This window comes from Symphalangus syndactylus, chromosome 18 (genome assembly GCF_028878055.3).
Source record: "Symphalangus syndactylus isolate Jambi chromosome 18, NHGRI_mSymSyn1-v2.1_pri, whole genome shotgun sequence".
NCBI classification, from domain to species: domain Eukaryota; kingdom Metazoa; phylum Chordata; class Mammalia; order Primates; family Hylobatidae; genus Symphalangus; species Symphalangus syndactylus.
In genome coordinates this window covers 108,644,646-108,671,623 of record NC_072440.2, presented here as the reverse complement: position 1 = coordinate 108,671,623, position 26,978 = coordinate 108,644,646, and the positions used below count along the sequence as shown (strand labels likewise).

Genomic DNA, 26,978 nt, shown 5'->3' with positions numbered 1-26,978 from the left:
AGTTTTTTTGTGCTGTCTTTGTCTGGTTTTGGTATCAGGGTAATAATCAACTTTATCAAATGAATTGGTAAATATTCCCTCCTCCTCTATTTTCTGGAAGAGGATGTGTAGAATTGGTGTTAATTTTTCTTTAAACGTTTTGTAGACTCTCCTGTGAAACCATCTGGCCCTTAAATGTCTTTCTGGGGAGTGTTTAAATTGCAAGTTCAATTCTCTTCCTTGGTATAGGGCTGTTGAATTATCTGTTTCATGCTGGGCATGTTGTAGTTTGTGTTTTCAAGAAGTGGTTCATTTTGTCTAAGTTGTCAAATTTATGTATAACTTCAATAATACTTTTTAAATAAAGAATCCGTTATTTTTCCTGAATTTTATTATGTGTATGAAATTCGTCTGTTTTTACATTTTTATTTTATGATTTTTGAGTCTAAATAAATATTCACTTTTGATCCTAGCTTCTTATGATTGCAATTTTATATGTATGTTTTTCTTTTTTTTTTTTTTTGAGACAGAGTCTCGCTCTGTCGCCCAGGCTGGAGTGCAGTGGCACAATCTCGGCTCACTGCAAGTTCCGCCTCCCGGGTTCATGCCATTCTCCTGCCTCAGCCTCTCCGAGTAGCTGGGACTACAGGCGCCCGCCACCACGCCCGGCTATTTTTTTTTTTTGTATTTTTAGTAGAGACGGGGTTTCACCGTGGTCTCGATCTCCTGACCTTGTGATCCGCCCGCCTCGGCCTCCCAAAGTGCTGGGATTACAAGCGTGAGCCACCGCGCCCGGCCCTTAAAGAATGTTCCTCTATTCCCCAAAACATGCAAGATTCAGGCTGCACAGAAGCTGGGTCTGTCTAGCCCCTGACTAAGATTTGTTTCTGGCATTAAATGAAACTTGCCTTTAAATGAAACTTAAATGCGTGGAGTGAGTTTCGGGACTCACGTGTGGCCAGGTCTCCACAGGCCATGGTCAAGCTCTTGCTGACTTTTGAAGCGAAATCTCATATGAACAAAGGAAGATCAGTCAGCTGCCCTGGTTTCTGTCTGATTGGTGCCAGGTGATGAGCGTCCCTCCTCTTTATGCTCTTCTGAATTTCCTCAGTAGTCATGCTTATTTTCTCAAAAAACGAAAAGAAAGAAGAGAAAGCCAAAAAAGAAACAAAATTGGGGTGTTGGGGTTGGAGAGTTAGCAGGGGCATCTCCAGGGGGAGGGTCCTGCCCCCCACCCCAAAGCCGGCCTCAGGGAGTTCCAGGCGTTCCCACACTCCCCATGCAGAACGGTGGGCGCAGCGCAGACAGGAAGCTGCCCGAGATAACGCTGCGGCCGGGCGGCCTGATTTGCTGGGCTGTCTGATGGCCCAGGCCGAGGCTTCTCCCTGCGCCTGGGACTGCGGCCGCCTCTCTAAATAGCAGCCATGAGGCGCCTGGGGGCAGTGTCCTCGCCGGCCAGCGACGGGCAGGACGCCCCGTTCGCCTCGCGCGTGCTCAGGTAGGAGACGCTGCCCCGGGCTGCCCCTGAGGGTTTGACGGGGCCTAAGACAGTGGAGAGGGGAGGCAGGCAGGGTTCCAAACGGGGCGCGAGGTGGGCTCCGGCTGAGCGAGGAGGATGGGAATCTGTCCCTAGATCCAGGCAAAAGATTGAGTCTCAATAAATCTGGCACCAGAGTTCCAAAGTTTGATTAGTTCATGGCGGAAATTTGTCATGAACTAATTCTATTGATGAGATGGGTTCAGACCCATGAGAGTTGCTGGATGATGAAGTCACCCTCTTGGGTGGCAGATTTCAAGCGGCCCAAGGCCCAGAGGGCGAAACAGTCTTTGCTAATTCCAAACCGCAGTGCGGCACCTGGTCGCACAACCTGACGATTGCTTCTGAGCTGAGCAGCGTCTGAGGGGCCAGGCGGACAGCAGCCACGACCGCTCCCAGGGACCAGCGGCTCTGTGTTGGGCTCAGGAACGGGGATCAGAGAGCTGGGGGAAAGGTGGGCCTTGCATTGGCAACTTTCAAGGGAGAGACTTTGAGTTCAGATGGGGTCATCTAAAACCACGTGGGGTCATCTTGTCTCCAGAAGTGGAAAGGAGGAAAGTTTCCTAGGGCCCCTGCCTCCTACCTGGATGCCTTGCGCTAGGAACTGGCGGTCTTTTTAGAGCTGAGGTGATGTGGTCCTTCTCAATTTAAAGATGAACGTTTAAAGCCATCGCACGTGCATAGCTGGAATTTTGGTTTGATGAGAGGCACTTTGCCTGTGGTAGGCAGAGCACCGCCCCAATCTTTCACAGCTGTTCGATTTTGTTTACAATTTTGAAAAATCCATGTACCGGAGAAGAGAGTACACTGGTAATGTGCTGACTGCTGGGGGAAGATAAGAGGGGAGAGGTCCCTTCTTACTCTGTGCTCTTGGTAAGAAGCTCAGAGGAGCGTGTGCTGTTGTGGGGTGGAATCCAAGCCGCCCCAGAAGGTGCTCTGTCACTGTAGGGAGGGAAACGGTACGGCAGGGTTGGGGCAGCCGCCAGTGAGAGGAGCCTCCTCATGCTTCAGGTATGTGGTTCTCAGGAGGCATTTGTGGTGCCTGTAAGATGCTGGGCATTGCTGTAGATACTTAATGAAAAAGTAGAATAGCATGTTTGGCAACTGAAGCCATGATTTTTTCTCATTGTCTATTTCATTCTTTTTTTTTTTTTTTTGAGTTGGAGTCTGGCTCTGTCACCCAGGCTGGAGTGCAATGGCACCATCTTGGCTCACTGCAACCTCCGCCTCCCAAGTTCAAGCGATTATCCCGCCTCAGCCTCCTGAGTAGCTGGGACTACAGGTGTGCATCACGGCGCCCAGCTAATTTTTGTATTTTTTAGTGGAGAGGGGGTTTCACCATATTGGCCAGGCTGGTCTCAAACTCCTAACCAGTTGATCTGCCCACCTTGGCCTCCCAAAGTGCTAGGATTATAGGCATGAGCCACCGGGCCTGGCCCCATTGTTTACTTCATTCGTAACATGTATTTCTTCTCAGGATTCCACATTTAACCCCCTCTCTCCTGCTTGTCAAGTCTGCCCCTTCCACTGATGGGAGGGCCCTAACCGTCTTGGGCCCTGGCTGGGAGGTAAGGATGTTGTTCTTAAAGAGGTCCTGGGTGTAGCTGTGGCTTCTCCGTTTACAAAATGGAATTCCTCTTTTAAGAAGGCAGTCAGAGGGCGAGACCTCTAGGAAGCAGACTCCTTCGGGGGCCTGGGTGCCCTCACCCTGTGCCTACCTGCCCTGGTTCCTGCTGTGCGTCTGAGAGTGCCCCGATGCAGGGCCTGTGCCTCCTCTGTGCCCACAGGCCTAGATGGGACCTGTCACAGGAAAGTGGACAGAAACTCTGTGAATGGGCAGCGGGCTCAGTGAATGAGTGGAGTGAGTGAAGGCATGAGAAATGCTGGCCTGGGCTGCTCTGGGGATCAGTGGATGACTGAAGTGAGGGAAGGCACGAGAAATCCCGCCTAGGCTGCTCCGGGGTCAGTGAATGAATGGAGTGAAGGCACGAGAAATCCCGCCTGGGCTACTCCGGGGTCAGTGAATGAATGGAGTGAGTGAAGGCACGAGAAATCCCGCCTGGGCTGCTCTGGGTTTCTCTGCTCACTACTCACCCCTTTTCTTGGGAGATGGAGGCTGATCTTTGTTGAAGCCACTCTTGGGACATCTGCGGAGTGAGGGCAGTAAAAGCCTTGCTGAACACCTGGTTATACCTGAACAGAATCATTTCTAGCTAGAGAGGAAATTCCCATGTCAGCCTTTGATTCCTGAGACATTAAAAAAAAGAAAATCTAAACCCAGTTTGCATCCAACAAACACTGAGAAGTGAGGTTTGACTTGCGCACTGAGTGGGTGGGGAGCAAGAGTTTATTACTGCTTTCAGAAGCCACATATCAGAAGGAGCCAAAATACTGCTGCTCAGGCAGCAGCCAGGGATACTACGGCTATGAGCCCAGTGGACCAGCATGTCTGGCTACAAACCTTGTGGTGCCCCTTGTTTTGACATTATTTTTGTATTTTTTATTTTTATTTTATTTATTTCATTTTTTTGAGACTGTCACTCTATCGCTCAGGCTAGAGGGCAGTGGTGTGATCTCGACTCACTGCAACCTCCACCTCCCAGGTTCAAGCGATTCTCCTGCCTCAGCCTCCCGCGTAGCTGGAATTCCAGGCACCCGCCACCACGCCCAGCTAACTTTTGTATCTTTAGTAGAGATGGGTTTTCACCATGTTGGCCAGGCTGGTCTCGAACTCCTGACCTCAGGTGATCCACCCGCCTTGGCCTCCCAAAGTGGTGGGATTACAAACGTGAGCCACTAGGCCGGGCGCGGTGGCTCACGCTTGTAATCCCTGCACTTTGGGAGGCCGAGGCGGGCGGATCACGAGGTCAGGAGATCGAGACCATGGTGAAACCCCGTCTCTACTAAAAATACAAAAAAAAAAAAAAAAAATTAGCCGGGCGTGGTGACGGGCGCCTGTAGTCCCAGCTACTGGGGAGGCTGAGGCAGGAGAATGGCATGAACCCAGGAGGCGGAGCTTGCAGTGAGCCGAGATCGAGCCATTGCACTCCAGCCTGGGTGACAGAGCGAGACTCTGTCTCAAAAAAAAAAACAAAAAAAAAAAAACAAAAAAAACAAACGTGAGCCACTGTGTTTGGCCCATTTCAACATTATTAGGAATTTCAGGACAATGACAGCAGGGCAGTAACCCATGTCTGCAGACTGCCTGCCCTGGAAATACTGCATAGACATTAGATATAATAAAGATTTGGAAACACGGAAACACCACGAGGAGAAGAGCAGAAGGCTCTATTTGCGACGCAATTGTGAACTTTCATTCTGTTGTTTGCTCCTTTATTTACTCATTCATTTGTTCACTCGGTTTGGTGCCTGCTAATATGCAGGCTTCTGCGTGCCCAGAGACCTTTACGAAGCTGTAGTTTGCACAGATCACTCGCACGTGGACCCAAGCCTGCAGGGAACAAGGAAGGTGGGAGAAGTGAAGTCAGCTGCTGGGGTCCTGGGTTTCCGCTTTTCAGTTGCCCTTATTGTTCTAATATCCACGTGAGTGCAGGGGAGAAGGGTGTGGGCAGAGGCAGCGGGTGCGGGGTGTGGAGAGGAGGCTGCAGGCGGGCCATGGGTGAGGGTGTGGAGAGGAGGCTGGAGGCAGACTGTGTGTGCGGGTTATGGAGAGGAGGCTGCAGGCGGGCCGGGGGTGCGCGGTGTGGAGAGGAGGCTGGAGGCGGGCAGCGGGTGCGGGGTGTGGAGAGGAGGCTGCAGGCGGAGTGCGCAGCTGCATGGCCTGGTGGTGGAGTTGGCGCCGATTGTTCAACTCTCCATATTGCATTGGCTTTAGCGTGAGGAACTGTAATAATGTACCAGGTTGTTTTGGGAATTAAATCAGGTATGTGTCCAAATTTGGTATACAATGTATATTGGCTCCTTGTTCTCTCCATCAAAAACCTATTTTTAAAAATCCCTTACATCACGACTGAAGGAGGAAGGTGAGCCCTTCCTTTGATGCATGGGGAGAGGGTAGTCGGGCAGAAAGAGGAAAGCAGCCAACAGTGCTGGGCAGCCCTGGATTGCAGTCCCACCCTCGCCACACGCTGGTTGCGCAATGCTGGGCAGCCCTGGATTCCAGTCCCACCGTTGCCACACGCTGGTTGCACGATGCTGGGCAGCCCTGGATTCCAGTCCCACCCTCACCACACGCTGGTTGCGCAATGCTGGGCAGTGTTCTTCATTTTTCTTTTCTTTGGCTTCCTCATCTGTGACGAGCGCGTGATGGTGCTGATCTCTGTGCAGTGTATGGGAGTTATTTTCCTCCAACCCAGTGGACATTCTGCACCCCTGTCCTTTAGAAAGTCATTTCCGCAAGGGGCTCTGCAGGAAGAAGCCAGGTCTTCATTTGGTGCATGATGACCCACGCTGCAGGATGGCACTGAATGGAAGCGGATTTCCCTGTACCCATTCTGTGGGAGCACTGACTGATGCAGAGGCACTGTGCGGGGGACAGGCATTCTCAGATGAGGAACCCTGGCTTCTAGCCCTTTCCCTGGACTGGGAGCTCACGCATGTGATCACAGTAGGATCAGGAGCTGCCATTTGGTGAGCATTTGCTATATGCCACACTGGGTCACGGTGCCACACGCATTAATTACCTCTGTTATCCCTTCAAACAGCCTATTTCCATATTAAGAGAAGGGCAGGGGCTCGCAAAGGGCATGTGGTGTGGCCAAGGTGCTGGTAAGTGGTTCAGCGGATTTGTAGCTGTCCCTCACCCACTGCCCTCAGGATGCCAAGTCCTGGGAGGTCTCTGGGCAGTGCCATGGCCCCTCCATGGCCCAGGGAGGCAAGCACTGGCCTACAGGCCCCACAGTCATGAGGGTGAGCTCCACGCCACCAGCTGTGCCCTTCCTCTCCCAGCACCTCTCCCTGCATGTCAGTGGCATGCAGTCTGCCTTAATAAGATTAGATAATCCATAAGCTACAACTACATACAGTTGACTATAAAGACACTGAAGACTATGGATACTGTGCTGTGATATCTTATAAAACTCAAAAGTGGCCGGGCACGGTGGCTCACGCTTATAATCCCAGCACTTTGGGAGGCCGAGGTGGGTGGATCATGAGGTCAGGAGATTGAGACTATCCTGGCTAACACGGTGAAACCCCTTCTCTACTAAAAATACACAAAATTAGCCAGGCGTGGTGGCGGGCACCTGTAGTCCCAGCTACTTGCAAAACTGAGGCAGGAGAATGGCGTGAATCCGGGAGACGGAGCTTGCAGTGAGCTGAGATCGCGCCACTGCACTCCAGCCTGGGCAACAGTGTGAGACTCTGTCTCAAAAAAAAAAAAAAAAAAGCAACCAAGGCTGGGCACAGTGGCTCACGCCGGTAATCCCAGCACCTTGGGAGGCCGAGGCGAGCAGATCACTTCAGCCCAGGAGTTTGAGACCAGCCTGGGCAACATGGCGAGAATCCGTCTTTCCAAAAAAGACAAAAATTGGCCAGGCATGGTGGTACATGCCTGTAGTCTCAGCTACCAGGGAGGCTGAGGTGGGAGGATCCCCGAGCCCAGGAAACTGAGGCTGCAGTGAGCCAAGATGAAACCACCGCACTCCAGTCCTGTCCCAAAACCAAAAACAAGCAAAACGTGACAGAATATGGTGTAAGAATGCATGATGTGGCCGGGCGTGGTGGCTCACGCTTGTAATCCCAGCACTTTGGGAGGCTGAGGCGGGCGGATCACGAGGTCAGGAGATCGAGACCACGGTGAAATCCCGTCTCTACTAAAAAATACAAAAAATTAGCCGGGCATGGTGGCGGGCGCCTGTAGTCCCAGCTACTCGGAGAGGCTGAGGCAGGAGAATGGCGTGAACCCCGGAGGCGGAGCTTGCAGTGAGCCGAGATTGCGCCACTGCACTCCAGCCTGGGCGACAGAGTGAGACTCCATCTCAAAAAAAAAAAAAAAAAAAAAAAAAGAATGCATGATGTGTAGCAATGCTGCTTAAACCCCACCAGAGGAGAAGTTCACGTTCGGGATGGTGTCCCCCAGGGGAGGGTGCGTGGATGGGAGCGGGGCTGGGGCTTCGGGGCTGGCGAGGCAGGTGTGCTCACCAGTGTCTGCTGTGTGGTTAGACCTCGTCATCGTGTAGTTGTATACACACATTGGGACTCCTAATGAACTAGAAAGTGGACATCAAAAATGACACTTCGAGATATTAATAATTGTTGAAGCTGGGCAACGGGTACGTGGAAGTTCATAGTACTGGTTTTGTGTATATCTGACATTTTCCATCATAAATGTTAATAATGATGAGAGCCTCAGCAGGACAATGCCGGGCCCCATGATGGCTGCGTCACTGCACGGGGCGGGATGCTCCCACCCATGCCCCTTCTCAGCAGAGCTGGGAGCCCCCACTTTCCTCCTGGCCTTCCCACTTCTATGCTTTGTTAAGTCACCTCTACTTCTGATTCCTCATGGATTCTTGTAGGATGTTTGAAGAAAGGGGTGTGGGCAGTTTCTGAATTAACCCCCTTTTCCACCACCCTTCCCACAAGGGCAGGGGTCCCCGGAGTGGTGGGAGTGGAGCCGGGGTTTGAGTAGGGTCTCTGTGGACAGGGCGGCATGTGGACTACGTAGACCGTTGTGATGTAGCTGAAGCTCATGGGTTTACTTTTTGTAACTTTGAGCTTTTTGTTTTTTCTTTTCTTTTCTTTTTTTTTTGAGATGGGGTCTCACTCTGACTGCCCAGGTTGGAGTGCAGTGGTGCGATCACGGCTCACTGCAGCCTCAACCTCCCGGGCTCAGGTGATGCTCCCAGTTCAGCCTCTCCAGTAGCTGGGTCTACAGGTGCGTGTCACTACACCTGGCTAATTTTTTGTAGAGATGGGGTTTAGCCATGTTGCCCAGGCTGATCTCAAACTCCTGGACTCAAGCAATCTGCTGGTCTTTGCCTTCCAAAGTGCTGGGATTACAGGTGTGAGCCACCGTGACATTGAGCTTTATAGTACCTTTTTTCCCGAGCCATTCTTGGACATCTGGGATGAGAGGCGGCTTCAGCTTTAAGGTCTGTAGGTTTTCACAGAGGTAGGATTTAAGTTTTGTCATCTTCGGCAAGTGAAGCTCTCCCACCCACAAGCCCAAGCTATGGCTCTGCTCTAACTCTAACCCTCTCTCCCTTCCCACCCCGCCCCTTCATCAACCCTTGCCTCAGTGGAAATGGACATTTAACATGGAATGTTCATGGCGGTAATGCTAGCTGTTTCCACTTCTTTTTGTCTGTTACCATTAGCGGGGACTTTTTTCAGATTTGGGAGAAGGATTTCAAATGACTTCCCTTCAAGCTGCAGGGCTGTCTTGGGCATCTTGACCTCCACACATTTCTGGGAGAACTCCTCGTGCAGCAGGATGTCAGGTGGTAAAGGTGGCCTCTTGCCAGCCAGAGGCGGGGGCTCTGTAGACTCCGTGGGGCCCTGGCTTTCGGGATCTGTCCGGACCACCCTCCCCTGGCTTTTGTAGCAGGGCTCTCATGGGGCTATTGATGTGGGAATCCCCCCACCACAGATGGCCTTTCTCTAGCAGCTAAGGTAACCTTCATTTTGTGCCTGAGAGGGCCAGCTGGCCTGGAATTGAGGGAGAGAAAATGCAGGGTGCCCTGACCCCCAAGCCTTGCAAACCGAACCACTGCTCCACCCACCGGGTCACACAGGAGTCTATAGGTGTCTCAGACTCAGAAAGTTGAACCTGAGCCCCTGACTTCACCTCACCTCCTCAGTTCTGTTTCTCAGCAGCTGGCTGCACTGTTCACCCGGCTGCTCAGAACAAAAGCTTTAACCTTTGACTTCTCTGTCATTTCCCACATAACTGATCAGCAAAACCTGTCAGCTTTGCTTCCAGACTGCATCCCAGACCTCTGTCATCACCTCCACCCACGCGTGGGGTCCAGCTGCCGTCCTCGCCCACTGTGCTGTTGTGGTCACCCTTGCTTGGTCTCCTTGCTTCTGTTGCTGTTTCCCTAAGTCCTGTCTCAAGAGCAAGGTGACCCTTTTGTAAAGCTGCTCCCCGATCCAGACCCTCTGTCTCATACAGAGCAACCCCCAAAGCTTCTGGGTGCCGGCTCCTGTCTCCTGCTCTCTGCTTCCTCTGTGCCCACCAGGCCAGCCCACCTCTCCCTGCACTGTCCAGCGTGCACTGCCTCAGGGCTTTCTCTGAGCTGCCCTCACCCACCTGTCAGCGAGGCTTCCCTGGCAACCGTCCTAAACAGCAGCATGTGTCCTGGCCACCGTACTCTGCCTCACTCTTCCCCACGGCGCTTACCCGTGCCTTTGTCTGTCTCTGTCTGTCTGTCTGTCTCTTCCAGTAGGAATAAAAACATAAATGTTTTTGCTCTACTCCTGGTGCCTAGAGCTGTGCCTGACATTTGGTCGGCATCCACAGATGTTTTTGAACGAATGATTAACCAAACGAAAGGCTGCCAGGAAGTATCCGGAAGCATGGCCTTTGGGATGGACAGATGCTCCTGTGGCATCGATGCTCTGCGGAGCCCCAGTCCCAGCTCGCCATGGCTCTTTATCGGCTGTGCTCCGGGGCTTCCGTCTGCACTCTGCCCTTCTGGCCTGTCCCTCTCTCCCCTCCCGTCCCTTTCCCTCTGTTTCCCGGGCCTCTCCCTTCAAGTTTAGTAGTTTCCATTGCCCTCTTTGTTTTCCGAGTTTTATTTATTTATTATATTTTATTTTTTTTGGGACGGAGTCTCGCGGTCATGCAGGCTGGAGTATAGTGGCATGATCTCAGGTCACTGCAACCTCCGCCTCCTGGGTTCAAGCAGTTCTCCTGCCTCATCCTCCCAAGTAGCTGGGATTACAGGTGCCCACTACCACACCTGGCTAATTTTTGTATTTTTAGAACATATGGGGTTTCACCATGTTGTCCAGGCTGGTCTTGAACTCCCGACCTTAGGTAATCTGCCCACCTCGGCCTCCCAAAGTGCTGGGATTACAGGTGTGAGCCACTGCGCCTGGCCTTGTTTTCCAAGTTTTAATGCCCTTCACGATGAAGAAACAAAGAGGTCAGCATATACCCGCCCCTCCTGGGATGGTCAGAGGTCCATGACACCCCTCTTCCTGTGGGCTCGGCCCCCACCTCCCCAGGCACCTGGGTTCCTAAGGCCGGGGCTCCTCTCTCCTTACTGATCTCACTGAGGAAGTCCAGGTGCCTGTCTCCTGCCACCTAAGGAGATGTGGGGCGTGGATTCCTTGTCTGTGAATGGAGCCGCTAAGCTTGGGGCTCCTCAGGCGCCTTGGCTGTTTCCTTTAGCTGTATCTCAGCCTCCCTCCACTGTGCCCAGCTCTGCAGAGGCTCCATGTCTGTGGCTGGCTATGCTGTACGGAGACCCCTACTCCACTCTGTGTAGGAATCGTTTGTCCCAGAGATCAGATGGAACTCCTTGGGGTGGGCGAGCCGTAGGCCTTCAATCAAGGCTCACTGACCGGGGCTGGCATGCACTTGGTGCCTGGTGCTGACCCTGGGGCTGCTGTGGAAGCTTCTCAGTGGAGGCTCATGATTGGTGCTTGAGTGAGTGAGGAGCACCCGCCATGGGGGCCCAGACAGCCCTTCCAGACACCAGGAGGGCTACACCCCTTTCCTCCGAGGCCTGCTCACTGTCACTGGCTGCCTGGCTGTTGCAGTTCCCATCACTGTTTATTCCTTCCTCTGTGTAGGAGTTGGTGTCCTGCCTGCGCTCAGGATGAGGGGGAATCTGGCCCTGGTGGGCGTTCTAATCAGCCTGGCCTTCCTGTCACTGCTGCCATCTGGACATCCTCAGCCGGCTGGCGATGACGCCTGCTCTGTGCAGATCCTCGTCCCTGGCCTCAAAGGTAACTGCTTCCTGGACTCTGGGCTGCTGGGCAGTGGCCTCCGGGCCAGCTGAGAGACTCTCATGCAACTGGGCAGTTCCACAGAAAAGTACAAAGCCCGAGCAAATCTGCTCACCCCATTGGGTCTCAGTTTCCCCATCTGGAAATCAAGGGTTGGGCGACATGATGTCTAAACTGTCTTCGGCCATGGAATTCCTAATTCTGAAGATAGCAATTTATTTGCAACTCAGCCCTCTCCAGGGGGACCTTGCTGCAAGGCACCTGGCTTTGCGTCAGACTCTGCACAAATGGCCTCGTGTGATCCTCCCCATGAGATGATCTCATGTGGACCATTTTACAGATAAGGAAATTTGACGGTCAGAGAAAATTTGCAACTTGTGTAAGTTCCCAAAGTGTGCTTCTACATTGCTTCCTGAGACCTCTTAATATTATATTTTAAAAATTAAAAAATCCCTGGTGGTCTAGTGGTTAGGGGAAAAAAAAAGAAACTTTTTGTTCTTGTTGCTTTGCCCTGTAATCTCCCGGATAGAGAGAGTTCTGCAGGTCAGGCCTGGGTGAGAAAGTCCCTGAGGCTGTGGTATCTGAAGCCTCCCCAGCAGCATCTTCAAGTAAGAAAATCACCAGCTTCTACAAAGCAGAGGCAACAGGTCCCCAAGCCTGGGGGATCCCGGCGTGAAATGAAAATGCGGGCCCCTTGTTCAAAATTACAGAACCCAAGAAGGGACAGCAGAGTGTGTGCCAGTGTCAGGTGGCAGGGCCGGGGCAGCACTGGCGGCAGCAGAGTCCAGGCCACTGCTGAGGGGAGTCACGTGGGTGCTGAGGAGGGGAGGGGGTCACGTGGGTGCTGAGGAGGGGGAGTCGCGTGGGTACTGGGGGGGCATATTGACGTTCTGCAACCTGAATCAGGTCCGCCCCCTCCTCATCCCCTCGCGGGCTGCTTGGGCCTTCAGCTTCTCTTGTGGAGCGTCTGCAGCTCTTTTTATTGAAACATTAGAGAAAAGTGGATTCAAACCCATGATCAAAGCAGTCACCACGAAAGACAAACCCTGCTGGCCCGTCTTGGACAAAATGAAAAGATCAGCCCTCTCCCGGGGCACAGGGTCCGGATAGCTCGGGGCCACCCTGCCAGGCTGCGCAGCAATGGCGGGGGGCTCTTTTCCGGCTATGTTCACCCTGCTGTTGGAAACCAAGTGGACCGTCCTGCAGCCCAGACAAGCCCAGTGGCCTTTGTGCTTTTAATTCTGATAAATGTGCTTGCTTTAGAAAATGTTTAATTCTGTTGGAAGCAACTTAAACTGTTGGACGCGTAGGGCTTTCTTAGAAGTGTTGGTGAAAGTGCCTTTGGCCTTGACTTTGTGGTGGCGTGTGTGGGTTTGTGAGTGGAACCTCTAGCTTTAGGTCCAAAACCGTGGCTGTGGAGGGCTGGACTTTTAGCTGTGGAGGTCACGTCCCTGCCCGATGTGGTGGGTGCCTCCGAGTCCCTACCGTTCTCTTCCCTGCGCCCTGCCAGTTCTGTGGCCCGCACTGGTGGGGGCTGTGGAGTGGGCTCCAGGGTCCTTTCTGGATGCTGCCTTTCCCAGGTGCTGTTGGGAGGGTCCTTCCTAGCCGTTCACGTCCTGGGTCCCCTGGATGTGCTGTCATTTCCCACATGGGTAGGGTCCCTTCCCAACCTTCACAGGCTGGGAAGTGGGGCAGGTCTGAGTGTCCTGTGGGTCAGCCGTGCTGCGTGACGGGTCACCTGTCCTCCCAAGCCTCGGCCTCCTGGTCCATGAGGTTGGGGAGGCGATGCCAGCTTTGGGCTCTGTGGGGATACAGTGGTGGCACCAGGAGTGGGCACAGAGTGACGGGGGACCCAGCCCCTGCTCCCTGCTCTGGGACAGTGACTTACAAAGCACTAACCCTGTGCAGGCAGCGAGCCCGACCAGGGAGCAGATCAGGTGTCCGTCCAGCACACGCCCCGCGAGTCCGCAAGCAAGAGGCGAGCACCAGGGGCAAGGAACGGTTTAAAAGGATTCAGGATACCCGGCATGTCAGGAATTGGGTTACTCAATAGAGAAAATGGTGTGTGCCAGCAAACTTCATCCCTGCCGGCCACAGCATGTGCCATAGCACCCCAGGGTCGCTGGAGGTCAAAGAGGAGAGGCAGCGTGCGGCGCAGTGCCAGCTTCTAAGGAAACAGACACACACGCAGTCACCATTCATTCATTAGACAAATGCCCTTTGAGAATCTACCAGGCAGGCTCAGGGCTGGGATGAAGAAGCCACGGCCTGTCTCCTCACAGTCCCGCCATTCAGCCCCGGACGTGGGGTGGCATCTGGTCTGCGAAACATGGCACGCACCACCCCCCAACCCCCACAACCCCTTGTGTTTTGGATCCTGAAACCTCTGCCAACTCCACATTTGGCTGAAGAATCTTCCTGGGCACACGTGCCAGGCTGCTGCTGACTGCTGGTGGTGTTTGAGATGACATTTATTTGCCATTCCAGGCCATTCCAGATAATGATAATATATTATCTTTACATTTAGAGGGAATAATATATTATCTTTACATTTAGAGAGAATGACAACTTCTTTTAATGGGAAAAATGTCTTTTTTTAATGGTTAAAAAAATGGCTGTAGGTGAGAAAACATTTATCTGTATTAACAAATGTGTTTTCCAGAAATATGAAAGGTCGTAGTTCTTCTTGAAGGCTTTATCAAATTAATTTTTTATTTTTTTGAGATGGAGTTTCTCTCTTGTTGCCCAGGCTGGAGTGCAATGATGCGACCTTGGCTCACTGCAACCTCCGCCTCTCAGGTTCAAGCGATTCTCCTGCCTCAGCCTCCCAAGCAGCTGGGACTATAGGCACGCACCATCACGCCCTGGTAATTTTTGTATTTTTAGTAGAGACGGGGTTTCACCATGTTGTCCAGGCTGTTCTCGAACTCCTGACCTCAGGTAATCTACCCGCTTCGGCCTCCCAAAGTGCTGGGATTACAGGTGTGAGCCACCACGCCTGGCCTATCAAATTAATTTTAAAATCATTTACTGCCATTCTTTAAAACAACATTGATAAAACCAGTAATGGGGCCTGAATAACATGCGCTGTGGGAGGTTTGCTCTTCTGACACCTGACAGCCTGTCTGTGCCGTCTCCCTTGTGTAGAACAAGCCAGGCAGGCTGAGGTCCTGGCTTTCTCCTCTCTGACTTCCCATGGCCCTGGGGTGCTGTGGCACTTGCTGTGGCCAGCAGGGATGTGAAGTCGCTGGCACACGAGTTTGTTCAGCTTCTAAGCAGGTGGCATGACAGTCAAGCACTGTCCACCGATCTTCCTCAACTGGCTATAAATATGTCGAAGTATCTTAGGTTCTCAATAAAATAACTGACGTGCGCCTTCCTAGCTGGGTTGGAAATGACCCCAAATGCAATCAAGGTAAAAGATTTTTGTTTGTAGATTTGTACATGATTTGCGGGGAAGCCAAGCAAATAGTAAATGCCAGCCACGTTTTGTTTCTTTGAGCGAGGAGAGAGCTGTGTTGTGACGATGGTGGAAGTGAGCCAGCAGTTGAAATGTTAGCCTCTCCTGGTAGAGAATAACTTGTCATTAGAACTTTATGTAGTCAATCATCCTGAAAATGAAAAGGATGTGGGAAAAATGTCATTGTGCTCGCTGGGTCTACATTACAAAATGCATGGAGTGTTGAGCGGGGAGGTGTATAGAAACCCTGCTCTGCAGTCATTACCTGCAGGGACACGCATCTTTATGACCCCTGGGACCAGTGGACAATGAACACTTCAAACCTTGCCAAATTGGCCAGGTGCAGCGGGTCACGCCTGGGATCCCGGCACTTTGGGAAGCCGAGGTGGGAGGATGACTTGAGCCCAGGAGTTTGAGGCTACCCAGGGCAACATAGTAAGACCCCATCTCTGGAAAACAAACAACAACCCTGCCAAACTGTGAACAGCGCTTGAAAACAGCCTTGGTTCTTAAGATGCATGGACAGGGCAAGTCTACAAGGCACAGGTGACGGGGACCGCAGAGAAACCAGGGCAGCCCCGCCGTGGATGGGCCTCTGTACTTTCTGGTCTTCAGTGCTGCTGGTCCTGAACCAGGGATTAAAATACTTTTTCTCGTGACAACCAGCACGGTGTCTTCCAGGGCATATTTTGTTCAATCCTCATCAGAGCTGAGGAGGACCAGGCTGGGAGGGCTTGCGCTGGGTTTTGCACGGGGAGGAAAGCAGTTTCTGACTCCAGGTTCGGGTTCCCCACACTGCAGGCACAGCCATGAGGTATTTGGGGTACCTCCTGCCCAGCGCTGTCTGAAATGCGCCTGGCCCTGTACAACTACAGACACAGGCCCATTAAGCAGAGCCCTTGGGAGATGGCGTGTAAGTGGATTTTGTGATTAGCTGAGAGATACAGAGAAAACCTATGTTAAATCCTCTTCTTTAGAAAGTCTTGCTGTTTTTAATGACTTATTATTCTTTCCTGCTTTAGTAACGAGAGTTTGTGGGACACAGTGTAATGTGTGGTGCTTTTCAGGGTCTTTCCGTGCCTCCAGTTGTTACTATGAACTATTTTGCTTTTCTTTGATTTTTTTTTTTTTTTTTTGGAGACAGGATCTTGCTCTGTCACTCAGGCTGGAGGGCAGTGGTGCAATTATAGCTAACTGCAGCCTCCAACTCCTGGGCGGAAGAGCTTCTCCCACATCAGCTTCCTGAATGGCTGGGACTACAGGTGCACAGCAACACAGCCTGCTAATTTTTTTTTTTTTTTTGAAATGGAGTTTTGCTCTTGTTGCCCAGGCCGGAGTGCAATAGTGTGATCTTGGCTCATTGCAACCTCTGCCTCCTGGGTTCAAGTGATTCTCCTGCCTCAGCCTCCAGAGTAGCTGAGATTATAGGCACCCGATACACGCCTGGCTAATTTTTGTATTTTTAGTAGAGACGGGGTTTCCCCATGTTGACCAGGCTGGTCTCGAACTCTTGACCTCAGGTGATCCACCCGCCTTGGCCTCCCAAAGTTCTGGGATTACAGGTGTGAGCCACCACGCCCAGCCCTTGCTAATTTTTTTGTAGAGATGGGGTCTTGCTATGTTGCCCAGGCTGTTCTCAAACTCCTGCCTTTAAATGATCCTCCTGCCTTGGCCTCCCAAAGTGCCGGGATCACAGGCATGAGCCACTGCACCTGGCCAACCAGTTTTTAAAAGTCAGATTAGAGACAGGCAGATGGATGCAGGTGGAGGTTGGTCAGAAGCTATCATGACAAACTTGTCCTTACTGCTTTCTCTTTAGGAGGAGAGGAGACGAGGGTGAGTAGTCCTGCTGGTTAGTGAGTCTCGCTCTGAGGTTTTGAAGCCTGAGCAAGGCGTGGTAAAGACACACTGGTGTGCCAGCACATCCCAGCTTGGACATGTCACTTTATTCTTGTCGCTGTGTCTTCACCTGTAGAGTGGACATAGTGCCCGCCCCACGCAGGGGGAGAGGTGAAATTATTATGCAAATAAGTATGCCATGTACAAACTCCAGGAGCTTTCTTAAGCAGTATGAGAAGAGCTGGCAGACCTGCTTAGTGTTAATTCTTTACGAGTACTGATGGAGCACCCGCCTTCTTCCTGGTGCTCTGAGGGACCGAGGGTTGGGTGAGATGGAGCTGTGTCTTCTCAGAGCTTTCAGCCCGTGGGAGAAAGAGAAGACTGCTGTCATGTAGGTGGTGTGAAATGCTTTATGAAGGAAGCATTCTTCTGCCCTCATCTCAGCCACGATCACCGTTGGCCTGGACCGCGGCATGGGTGGTCAGGTTATCCCCATGAGTTCCAGGCCTGAAGTCCCTGGGCCGTCTGCTGCCTCAGGCTCGTGGCTTGCTCTGCCCAACGACCTGGCTTCCCGTCATCCCCTCCAGCCCTTCCCCCTTGTCTGTGCACCTGCTGACCCTGTCCTCAGAACACTTCTTACTCTATGCCTGGCTACCCCTGCTCAGAAGCTCAGCCTGAGAACCACCCCTCAGAGGGACTTTTCAGATCTTGCCGTCTAAATTATGGCTCCTTTGTTGAGGTTATCGCTTCATTTTATTCTTGCGTCTGGTGTTGCTAATGAGAATTCTTATGTCAGTCTGATTCTCATTCATAGGTATGCAGTCTTTAAAACTGTTTTTCCCTCCTGGGTAGCTGACGGCATTTTCTCTTTATTCTTGGTGTTCTGCGGTGTCGCTCTGACATGTCTGAGTTACTTTTCTCTGATTTTCCCCGTGTGGTTCTCCGCAGACCCTTTCACAGAGTTCTTTCATGGCTTTCCTTAGTACTGGGAAATTGCAGCTACTAAATCTTCACAGCCATGAAGGCTTTGTTCCTCTCTTTCCAGAACTGCTGTAAGACAGGCATTGGCATTTGTGAGTTTTTCCTTCAACTCTCAACTTCATAACTTCAAAAGAAACAAACAAAGCCTGCATTTCCTATTAGTGCTGCCCTGTGAACAATGCTTCCTCCTCACCCTTGGCTCCACGAGGCCTCTTCACCCTTGGCCACTGGGGACTGACCTTTCTGCCAAGTGGCTCCCGCACAGCGTCTCTGCTCGGCTCTTTCCACTGCAGTGCGCTGTTGTTCACGGACTGGCCTCTCCCATGTCATGAGGACCTGAGTTCACTGATTGCACAGTCAGCGTCCGGCTGCTTCACCGTTCCATCTTCTCTGTTCTTTCTTCTGCACCATGCTGGTGCCCCTGAAACCTCTGGGGATTCTTAATGCTGAGTTTATCTTGTTAGTGGATATTTCTTGCTAAACTGTCAATACTTCTTTCTTCTTACAAGATAGGAAAGCAAACTTGAGGACTACCTGGAGCCTCACAGCAGCATGTGAGTGTGAACCCTGAGTCAGCCCAGGGGCAGCCCCCAGGCTTTTCAGCAGGTGGCCCTGCGGGGCTGGGGCTGGGGCACGGGGGTGATGTGGGGATGGGCCTGCTGCCGTCGCTGTGCTTTTCTCTTTGTTACTTGGATTTAAATGGAATGCCTCCTCTGTGAGGCCAGATAATCAGCTTTGGGGATTTTGTGGAGGGATCTGTAATCTCAACTGAAGCTCTCTCCAAGACAAGGTGTGTGGGCGGCAAGGTGTGCAGGCGGCAAGCCATCCAGGTGCCAAGGCAAGAGACCGAGGGCACGAGCTGTTCCAGTATAATAAAATATATAAAACAACAAGAGTTATACTAGAGTATATATACTCTCTCTATATATATATAGAGTTGTTTTATATATTTTATTATACTGGAACAGCTCGTGCCCTTGGTCTCGTGCCTCGGCACCTGGATGGCTTGCCGCCCACAAAGGTGCAAATGGAGAGTTACAGAGAACTAAAGTTTATGTGAATGCTGGCACGATTGTGCAGAGAGGGAAGGTGAACTTGTAGCATATCAGTGCACACACACGCACACACATGCACACACACACATGCACACCTATGCACATGCGGACACACGCATACACATGCACATGTACACATGCACACCTATGCACACGCACACACACGCACACATGCACACATGCACACACATGCACACACACTCCCTCTCTGCAACCATTCAGAGGAAGGATAGTGCAACAGGTAAGAAATGTGGCCTTATAAAAATGACTACAGAGCCGAGTCCCAGCCAGCAGAGTGGCCCTGTTGAGAGAATCCGGAAGAGCCTCCTGGAGAACCAGGTGAGAAGGTGGACCCTGGACAGGAGCCCGCTGACCAGGCAGGCTGGGTAGAGGGCACAGAGTAGGGAAAGACCGGGGTCCAATGTAGAGACCACATTGAGGAGAGGCCCAAGTACTGGACGTCATTTATGGCTGAATCTAGAGCCATAATAGAATTCCATTTGTTTCAGGACAATCATTTTGGTGTGGATTAGAGTGGGAGGAGCAGACTGGAGTGGAGGTGTTGGTGTCCACAGGCCTTCCTGAGGCCCCTGGCCTCACTGCGCACATCTCTGAACTGTGCCTTGTAGGGTGTCTCCACCAGTGATTCACCCTCTGTCTCCTGCACCTGCTGAGCCCTGGAAGCGGGTGGATGTGCCCACCTGGTCACAGGCAGCCCCCATGGTGGAGGCCCTGGCTGAGCAGGAGCCTGTGCCCTGGGGGGCTCACACTGACGGGGCCAGAGGGATGCTGACATATTTCATCCTTCCCTGAGTACCAAGCAGATGAAGCTCAGGGAGAGGTCGGGGTGACGCTTCTCATTGGGGGGCGCCTGGAGACGGTGCCGCCCTTCTCGTTGGTGTTAGGGTTGGGGAGAGCCAGCATTTAGATGAGGCACTGTGTGCCCAGGAACAGACTAGGAGACCGCCAAGAGGGGTAAGTGGTGAGAGAAACACAGGCCCTTTCTAAGAGAGAAGGTAGGGCCGGGAGAGAAATAGCCCTAAAAGCAGAATCAGGGGCACCCAGGGTAGGGGCTGGGCTGCAGGCAGGGAGGGAGGTGGGGAGAGAAGGGGCTTGGCCACCTGCAGGGACCCGGGGAGAGCCCTTCTAACTGTTCTTCCTCCACACATCACTCTGGGACGCTGTGCTGGCCAGACGAGCTGCTAAATGGATGTGACTTCTTCCACAGGGGATGCGGGAGAGAAGGGAGACAAAGGCGCCCCAGGACGGCCTGGAAGAGTCGGCCCCACGGGAGAAAAAGGTACCTGCAGCCCTGGGCCGGCCCTCAGAGCTCTGAGGATGGAGGCACCGCTCCTGCTAGAGCCGGGTGGGGAGGTGGGGGTGGTGGTTCCAGAGAGGACAGGCCCTGCCCTCTGGGTCCCAGGGAGGCAGACGGCATGGGACTCGGCTTGGGAGCAGGGAGGGGAGAATGCTCCTTCAACAGTGCTCCTTGTGCTGACCTGTGGGGCCCTAGGAAAGAAAGTGTGTCCTGGAACTCAGCAGAGGCTCCTGGCCCCTCTAAGCCTCTCTGTAAGGCGGGAATAACAGCTTCCAGATCATTTGTGAGCGCTAAGTGAGTCAGTGTCGTTATGAAGGCGGCGTGGCAGGGTACACAGACAGGACCCTCATCATTTTGCGTCTGTCTCCTCCGTAAAGTCGCGTGATTCTGCCTGCCCCGTGGGACTGTGCCGAGGCTCATGGGAGCTAGATCATACATGTAAGGGAAATGTATCATGTGTAAGGTAGCTGCACAGTACATGGCAGGGGTTAAATATATGGTGGCTGTTATCTTTATATACTCCTTGTTACTGCTTAAAATTTTTTAAGTGTTTTTTTCTTTTTCTTTTCTTTTTTTTTTTTTTTTTTTTTGAGACAGAGTCTTGCTCTGTTGCCCAGGCTGGAGTGCAGTGGTACAGTCTTGGCTCACCGTAACCTCCTCCTCCTAGGTTCAAGCTATTCTCCTGCCTCAACCTGTTGAGTAGCTGGCATGTGCTATCACGCTCAGCATTTTTTTTTTTTTTTTGGGTATTTTTAGTAGAGACAAGGTTTCACCATGTTGGCCAGGCTGGTCTCGAAATCCTGGCCTCAAGTAATACATTTTTTTCCAAGTCATTAAAGATTGTCTCTAGAAATGCTTTCTCAGTATGTACACATCATTTTATGAGAACATATACTACAGTTAGCCAACCCCCCAACCAATCTTTTAACATTGGAGAGTTAAGTTGTTTCCAATTAAAAAAAATATTATAACAACACAAAGATAATTAAATACATATTTAAGCCCATACACTGTTTTTTGAAACGTTTTTGAGGTATAATTTATGGACATTCTCATTTTGAGATTACCATGCAATCAGTTTTGACCATTGCACTCGCCTGTACCCTCGTCCTAAGCAAGAGCTGGAACATTCTTATTTCACTTAGCGTAATGCCCTCCAGGTTCATCCAGGTCACAAATGCTAGGATTTTCTTATATTTCAAGATTGAATAATACTCCGTTATATATATGCCATGTTTTCTTTATCCACTGATTGGTCAACAGATGCTTAGGTTGTTTTCATGTGATGGCCGTTGTGAATAATGCTGCAGTCAGCATGAAACTGTAGGGATCTCTTCAAGATCCGATTTCATTCCTTTGGCTATGAACCCAGTAGTGACATTTCTGGATCATGTGGTAGTTCTGCTTCTGATTTTTTCAAGGAGCCTCTGTACTGTTTTCCATTCCCACCAGCTATGTCTAAGGGCTCGCCTTTCTCCACATCTTCTCCAATGCTTACTCTCTTGTGACTTTTTGATACCAGCCATCCTAACAGGTGTGAGGTAATGTCTCATTGTGGCTTTAGTTTCTATTTTCCTGATGATTGATGACGTTGAGCACCTTTCCATATACCTGTTGGACATTTGTATGTCTCCCATAGAAAAAATGTCTATTCAGCTTCTTTGCCCATTTTTAAATTGGGTTCTTTGTTTTTTGGCTATTGAGTTGTACGAGTTCTTTATATATTTTGTATATTAACCTCTTATCAGATATATGGTTTGCAAATACTATCTTCCATTTCATAGGTGCCTTTCCATTTTGTTGATTGCTTTCTTTGCTGTGCAGAAACTTGTTAGTTGGATAGGTTAGTCCCACTTGTTTATTTTTGCTTTTGTTGCCTGTGCTTTTGGAGTCATATCCAAAAAAAATCATTGCCAAGACCAATGTCAAGGAACTTTTCCCTTACATTTTCTTTTAGGAGTTCTGTGATTTCAGGTATTACATTTAAGTCTTCTATTTTGAGCTGATTTTTATGTATGGTATAAGACAGGATTCAGTTTTGTTTTTTGCATGTGAATATTCAGTTTTCCCAATAGCATTGTGTATCCTTTGTGCCTTTGTTGAAGGTTAGTTGACTGTATATGCACTCATGGGCTTATTTCTGTGCTTTCTATTCTGCTCTATTGTCTTTGTGTCTGTTTTTATGCCAGCGCTTGTTTGAGCAAGTATACTGGTTTGATTACCATCTATCTGTAATATAATTTGAAATCAGGAAGTGTGATGCCTTCAGCTTTGTTTTTCTTGCTCAAGGCTGCTTTGGCTATACATGACCTTTCATGGTTTCACATGAATTTTAGGATTTTTTTTTCCATTTCTGTGAAAAGTGCCTTTGGAATTTTGATAGGGATTGCAGTGAATCTGTAGATTGCTTTGAGTAGTATGGACATTTTGAAATATTAATTCTTTTGATCCATGAACATGAGATTTTTTTCCATTTATTTGTGTCTTCAATGTTTCATAGTTCTCAGTGTACAGGTACACAACACTTCCTTGGTTAAATTTATTCCTAAATATGTCATTCTGTTTGGTGCTAGAGTCAAGGAGACTGTTTCCTTAATTTTTTTCAGGTAGCTCATTGTTAGTGTATAGAAATGCTGCTGATTTTCATATGTTGATTTTTTATCCTGCAACTTTACTGAATTTGTTTATTAGTGCTAACCAGTTTTTAGTGGAGTCTTCAGGGTTTTATTTATATAAGATTATGCCATCTGCAAACAGAGCCAGCTTTACCTCTCCCTTTCCAATTTGGATGGCCCCTCCCTCCCTCCCCTCTTCCTCCCTTCCTTCCTTTCTTCCTTCCTTCCTCTCCCTTTCTCTTCCTTTCTTTCTCTCTCTTTCTCCCTTTTCTTTTCTTTCCTTTCCCCTTTCCTTTTCTTTCCTTTCCCCTTTCCTTTTCTCTTTCTTATCTAATTGTTCTGGCTAGGACTTCCAGCACTATATTGAATACAAGAGGTGAGGATGGGCATCCTTGTCTGGTTTCTGATTTTAGAGTAAAGCTTTCAGCTTTTCACCAGTGAGTATGATGTTAGCTGTGGGCTTCTCACATATGGCCTTTATTGTGTTGAGGTGCATTCTTTGTATATGTGCTTTCTTGAGAACTTTTATCATGAAACAACATTGAGTTTTGTCAAATGTTCTTTCTGCATCTCCTGATGGTAATATGATGTTTATTCTTCATTCTGTTAGTGTGGTATATCACATTTATTGATTTATGTATGTTGAATCATCCCAGGCATAAATTTTGCTTGATCATGGTGTGTAATACTTTTTTTTTTTTTTTTTGAGACGGAGTCTTTCTCTGTCCCCCAGGCTGGAGTGCAGTGGCGCGATCTCGGCTCACCACAACCTCCACCTCCTGGGTTCACGCCATTCTCCTGCCTCAGCCTCCCGAGTAGCTGGGACCACAGGCGCCCGCCAACACGCCCGGCTAATTTTTTATATTTTTTAGTAGAGACGGAGTTTCACTGTGTTAGCCAGGATGGTCTCGATCTCCTGACCTCGTGATCCACCCGCCTCGGCCTCCCAAAGTGCTGGGATTACAGGCTTGAGCCACCGCGCCCGGCCCTTTTTTTTTTTTTTTTTGAGATGGAGTCTCGCTCTGTTGCCCAGGCTGGAGTGCAATGGCGTGATCTCGGCTCACTGCAACCTCCGCCTCCTGAGTTCAAGTGATTCTCCTGCCTCAGCCTCCTGAGTAGCTGGTTACAGGCATGCACCACCATGCCCGGCTAATTTTTGTATATTTAGTAGAGGTGAGGTTTTGCCTTGTTGGCCAGGCTGGTCTTGAACTCCTGACCTCAGGTGATCCACTGCCTCGGCCTCCCAAAGTGCTGGGATTACAGGTGTGAGCCACCATGCCCGACCGTGTATAATCCTTGTAATGGGCTGTTAAATTTAGTTTGCTGATATTGTGATGAGGATTTTTGCAGCTATGTTCATCAGGGATGTTGGCCTATAATTTTTTTTTCTTGTCCTGTCTTTGTCTGACTTTGGTATCAGGGTAATGCTGGCTTTGTAAAGCTAGTTCAGAAGTGTTCTCTCCTCTTCAATTTTTTGTAAGATTTTAGAAGGATTGGTATTAATTCTTATTTAAATTTTTGGTAAAGTTTGGCATGAGGATACCAGGTCCTGGGCTTTTATTTGATTGGAGATTTTTGACTACGGAATCAGTCTCGTTACTGATCTGTTCAAATTTATTATTTTTTCATTATTCAGTCTTGGTGGGTTGTATGTTTCTAGGAATTTATCCATTTCTTCTAGGTTACTCAAATTTTTGAGGTATAATTATTCATAATACTCTCTTATGACCCTTCATATTTCTGTGGTATCAGTTGTAATTTCTCCATTGCATTTCTGATTTTATTTGCGTTATCTCTTTTTTCTTAGTCTAACTAAAGGTTTGTCAGTTTTTTTTTTTGCCTTTTCAAAAAGCAACCCTTAGTTTTGTCACTTTGCTATAGCTTTTCTAGTCTCTATTTGGTTATTTCTACTCTGATCTTTGTTATTTCCTTACTTCTGCTAACTTTGGGCTTCATTTGTTTGTTTTTTTCTAATCCCTTATGGTGTAAAGTTAGATTGTTTATTTGTATTCTTTATTTTCCCTCCATGTAGGTATTTGTTATAAACTTTCCTCTTAGAATATCTTTTTGCTGTATCCCATAAGTTTTTGTATGTTGTGTTTTCATTTTCATTTGTTTCAAGATATTTTTTGATTTCTTTTTTGACTCATGGGTTGTTCAGGAATGTGTTGTTTAATTTTCTCGTATTTGTGAATTTTCCAGTTTTCCTCCTCTTGCTGATTCCTAGTTTTATACTGTTGTGGTTAGAAGAGATGCTGGATATGATTTCAGTCTCCTTGAATTTGTTAAGACTTGTTTTGTGGCCTAACGTATGATCTATCTCGAAGAATGTTCTGTGTGCACTGGAGAGGAATGTGTTTCCTGCTGCTGTTGGGTGGAATGTTCTCTGTATGTCTGTTAGCTCTGTTCGGTCTAAAGTGTGGCTGATGTACAGTGTTTTCTTATTGATTTTCTGTCTGGGTGATCTTCCCATTGTTGAAAGTGAGGTATTGAAGTCCCCTATTAGTGTATTCTATCTATTTCCCCTTCAGATCTGTTAATATTTGCTTTACATATTTAGGTGCTCCAATGTTGAATGTGTATGTGTTTGTAATGATTACATTTTCTTGATGAATTGACCTTTTATCATTATATAAAAACCTTTTTTTACTCTTGGGTACAGTTTTTGACACAGTCTATTTTGTCTGATATAAAATAAATATAGCTACTCCTGTTTTGGTTTCAATTTGTGTGGAATATCTTTTTCCATCCCTTCATTTTTAGTCTATGTGTGATCTTAAAGCTGAAGTGTGTCTTTTGTAGGCAGTGTATATAGTTGGGTCTTCTTTTTATTCTTTTTTATTAAGCTACTCTGTGTCTTTTGATTGGATAATTTAATCTATTTACATTTAAAGTAATTATTGATAGTTAAGGATTTGCCATTGCCATTTTGTTAATTGTTTTCTGGTCACTTGGTAGATCCTTTGTTTGTTTCTTCCTCTCTTGCTCTTTTCCTTTGTGGTTTGATAATTTTCTGTGGTAGTATGCTTTGATTCCTTGTTCTTTCTTTTGTTGTGTATGTACTAGGTTTTTTATTTGTGGTTACCACAAGGCTTACATAAAACATTTTATAGTTATAACAGTCTATGCTAAACTGATAACAACTTAACTTTGATCACACACAAAACTCTACAATTTTACACTCACCCCCCATTTTTTGTTTTTGATATCACAATTTACATCTTTTTTATTGTACATCTATTAACAAATTATTGGGCCAGGTGCAGTGGCTCACACCTGTAATCCTGGCACTTTGGGAGGCTGAGGTGGGTGTATCACGAGGTCAGGAGTTCAAGACCAGCCTGGCCAGCATGGTGAAACCTTGTCTCTGCTAAAAATACAAAAATTAGCCGGGCGTGGTGGTGCTTGCCTGTAGTCCCAGGAGGCTGAGGCAGGAGAATTGCTTGAACCCGGGAGGTGGAGCTTGCAGTGAGCTGACATTGTGCCACTGCACTCCAGCCTCAGTGACAGAGTGAGACTCCATCTCAAGAAAAAAAAAAGTAGAATATATTAGCTGGTTGTGATGGCACGTGCCTGTAGTCACGTCTGAGGCAGGAGGATTGCTTGAGCCCAGTATCTGGAGGCTGCAGTGAGCTATGATGATGTCACTGCACTCCAGCCTGGGTGAGAGAGTGATACCCTGTCTCTAAAAACAAACAACAACAACAACAAATTATTGTGGCTATAGTTATTTTTAATATCTTTGTCTTTTAACCTTTATACTAGAGTTATATATGACTTACGCATAACCATTACACCATCAGAGTATTCTGAATTTGACTATTGCTATCATTTGAGTGTTTGCCCCCTCCAAAACTCACGTTGAAACTTGATCTTTAATGTAATAGTATTGAGAGATTGGGCCTTTAGGAGGTGATTGGATCATGAGTTCTCTGACATTATGAATGGATTGCTCCTTTTATGAGTTAATAGATTAATGGGTTATTACAGGAGTGGGTTAGTTATGATGAGAGTGGGACTATTATAAAAGCCAGGTGGCCTCTCTCGTGAGCCCCCTTACTGTGTGATGCCCGGTGCTACCTCAAGACTCTGTGGAGAGTCCTCATCAAATGTGGCCTCTTGACCTTGGATTTCCCAGCCTCTAGAACTGTAAAAAATAATTTCTTTTCTTTATAAATTACCCAATTGCAGAAATTCAGTAATGGCAACAGAAAACAGACAAAGACAAGTATATAGTTTTATCAGTTATCTCTACACTTTTAAATATTTTCATGTTACTAATTAGCATCCTTTTGTTTCAGCTTGAAGAACTTTCCTTTACATTTCTTGTAAG

The 26,978-nt window shown here is 48.9% G+C and overlaps 1 protein-coding gene across 11 annotated transcripts in view; it reads left to right on the top strand.

Annotated features, from left to right (window-relative positions):
• The first annotated feature begins 1,384 nt into the window (after positions 1–1,384).
• Positions 1,385–26,978, top strand: part of COLEC11 (collectin subfamily member 11) — a 48,021-nt gene continuing 22,427 nt past the window's right edge. For 3 of the 11 annotated variants that reach the window (XM_055253206.2, XM_055253204.2, XM_063622850.1), the window contains exons 1-3: positions 1,385–1,477; positions 11,222–11,377; positions 19,941–20,012. In XM_055253206.2, coding sequence (XP_055109181.2) covers positions 11,248–11,377; positions 19,941–20,012 — 202 coding nt within the window. In that variant the 5' untranslated portion in view covers positions 1,385–1,477; positions 11,222–11,247. Of the gene's footprint in view, positions 1,478–10,460; positions 10,570–11,221; positions 11,378–12,835; positions 12,887–12,929; positions 12,931–19,940; positions 20,013–22,231; positions 22,235–26,978 lie in introns of those variants that run through there. The other 8 variants (XM_055253213.2, XM_055253209.2, XM_055253210.2 and 5 more) reach the window with 5 other exon arrangements.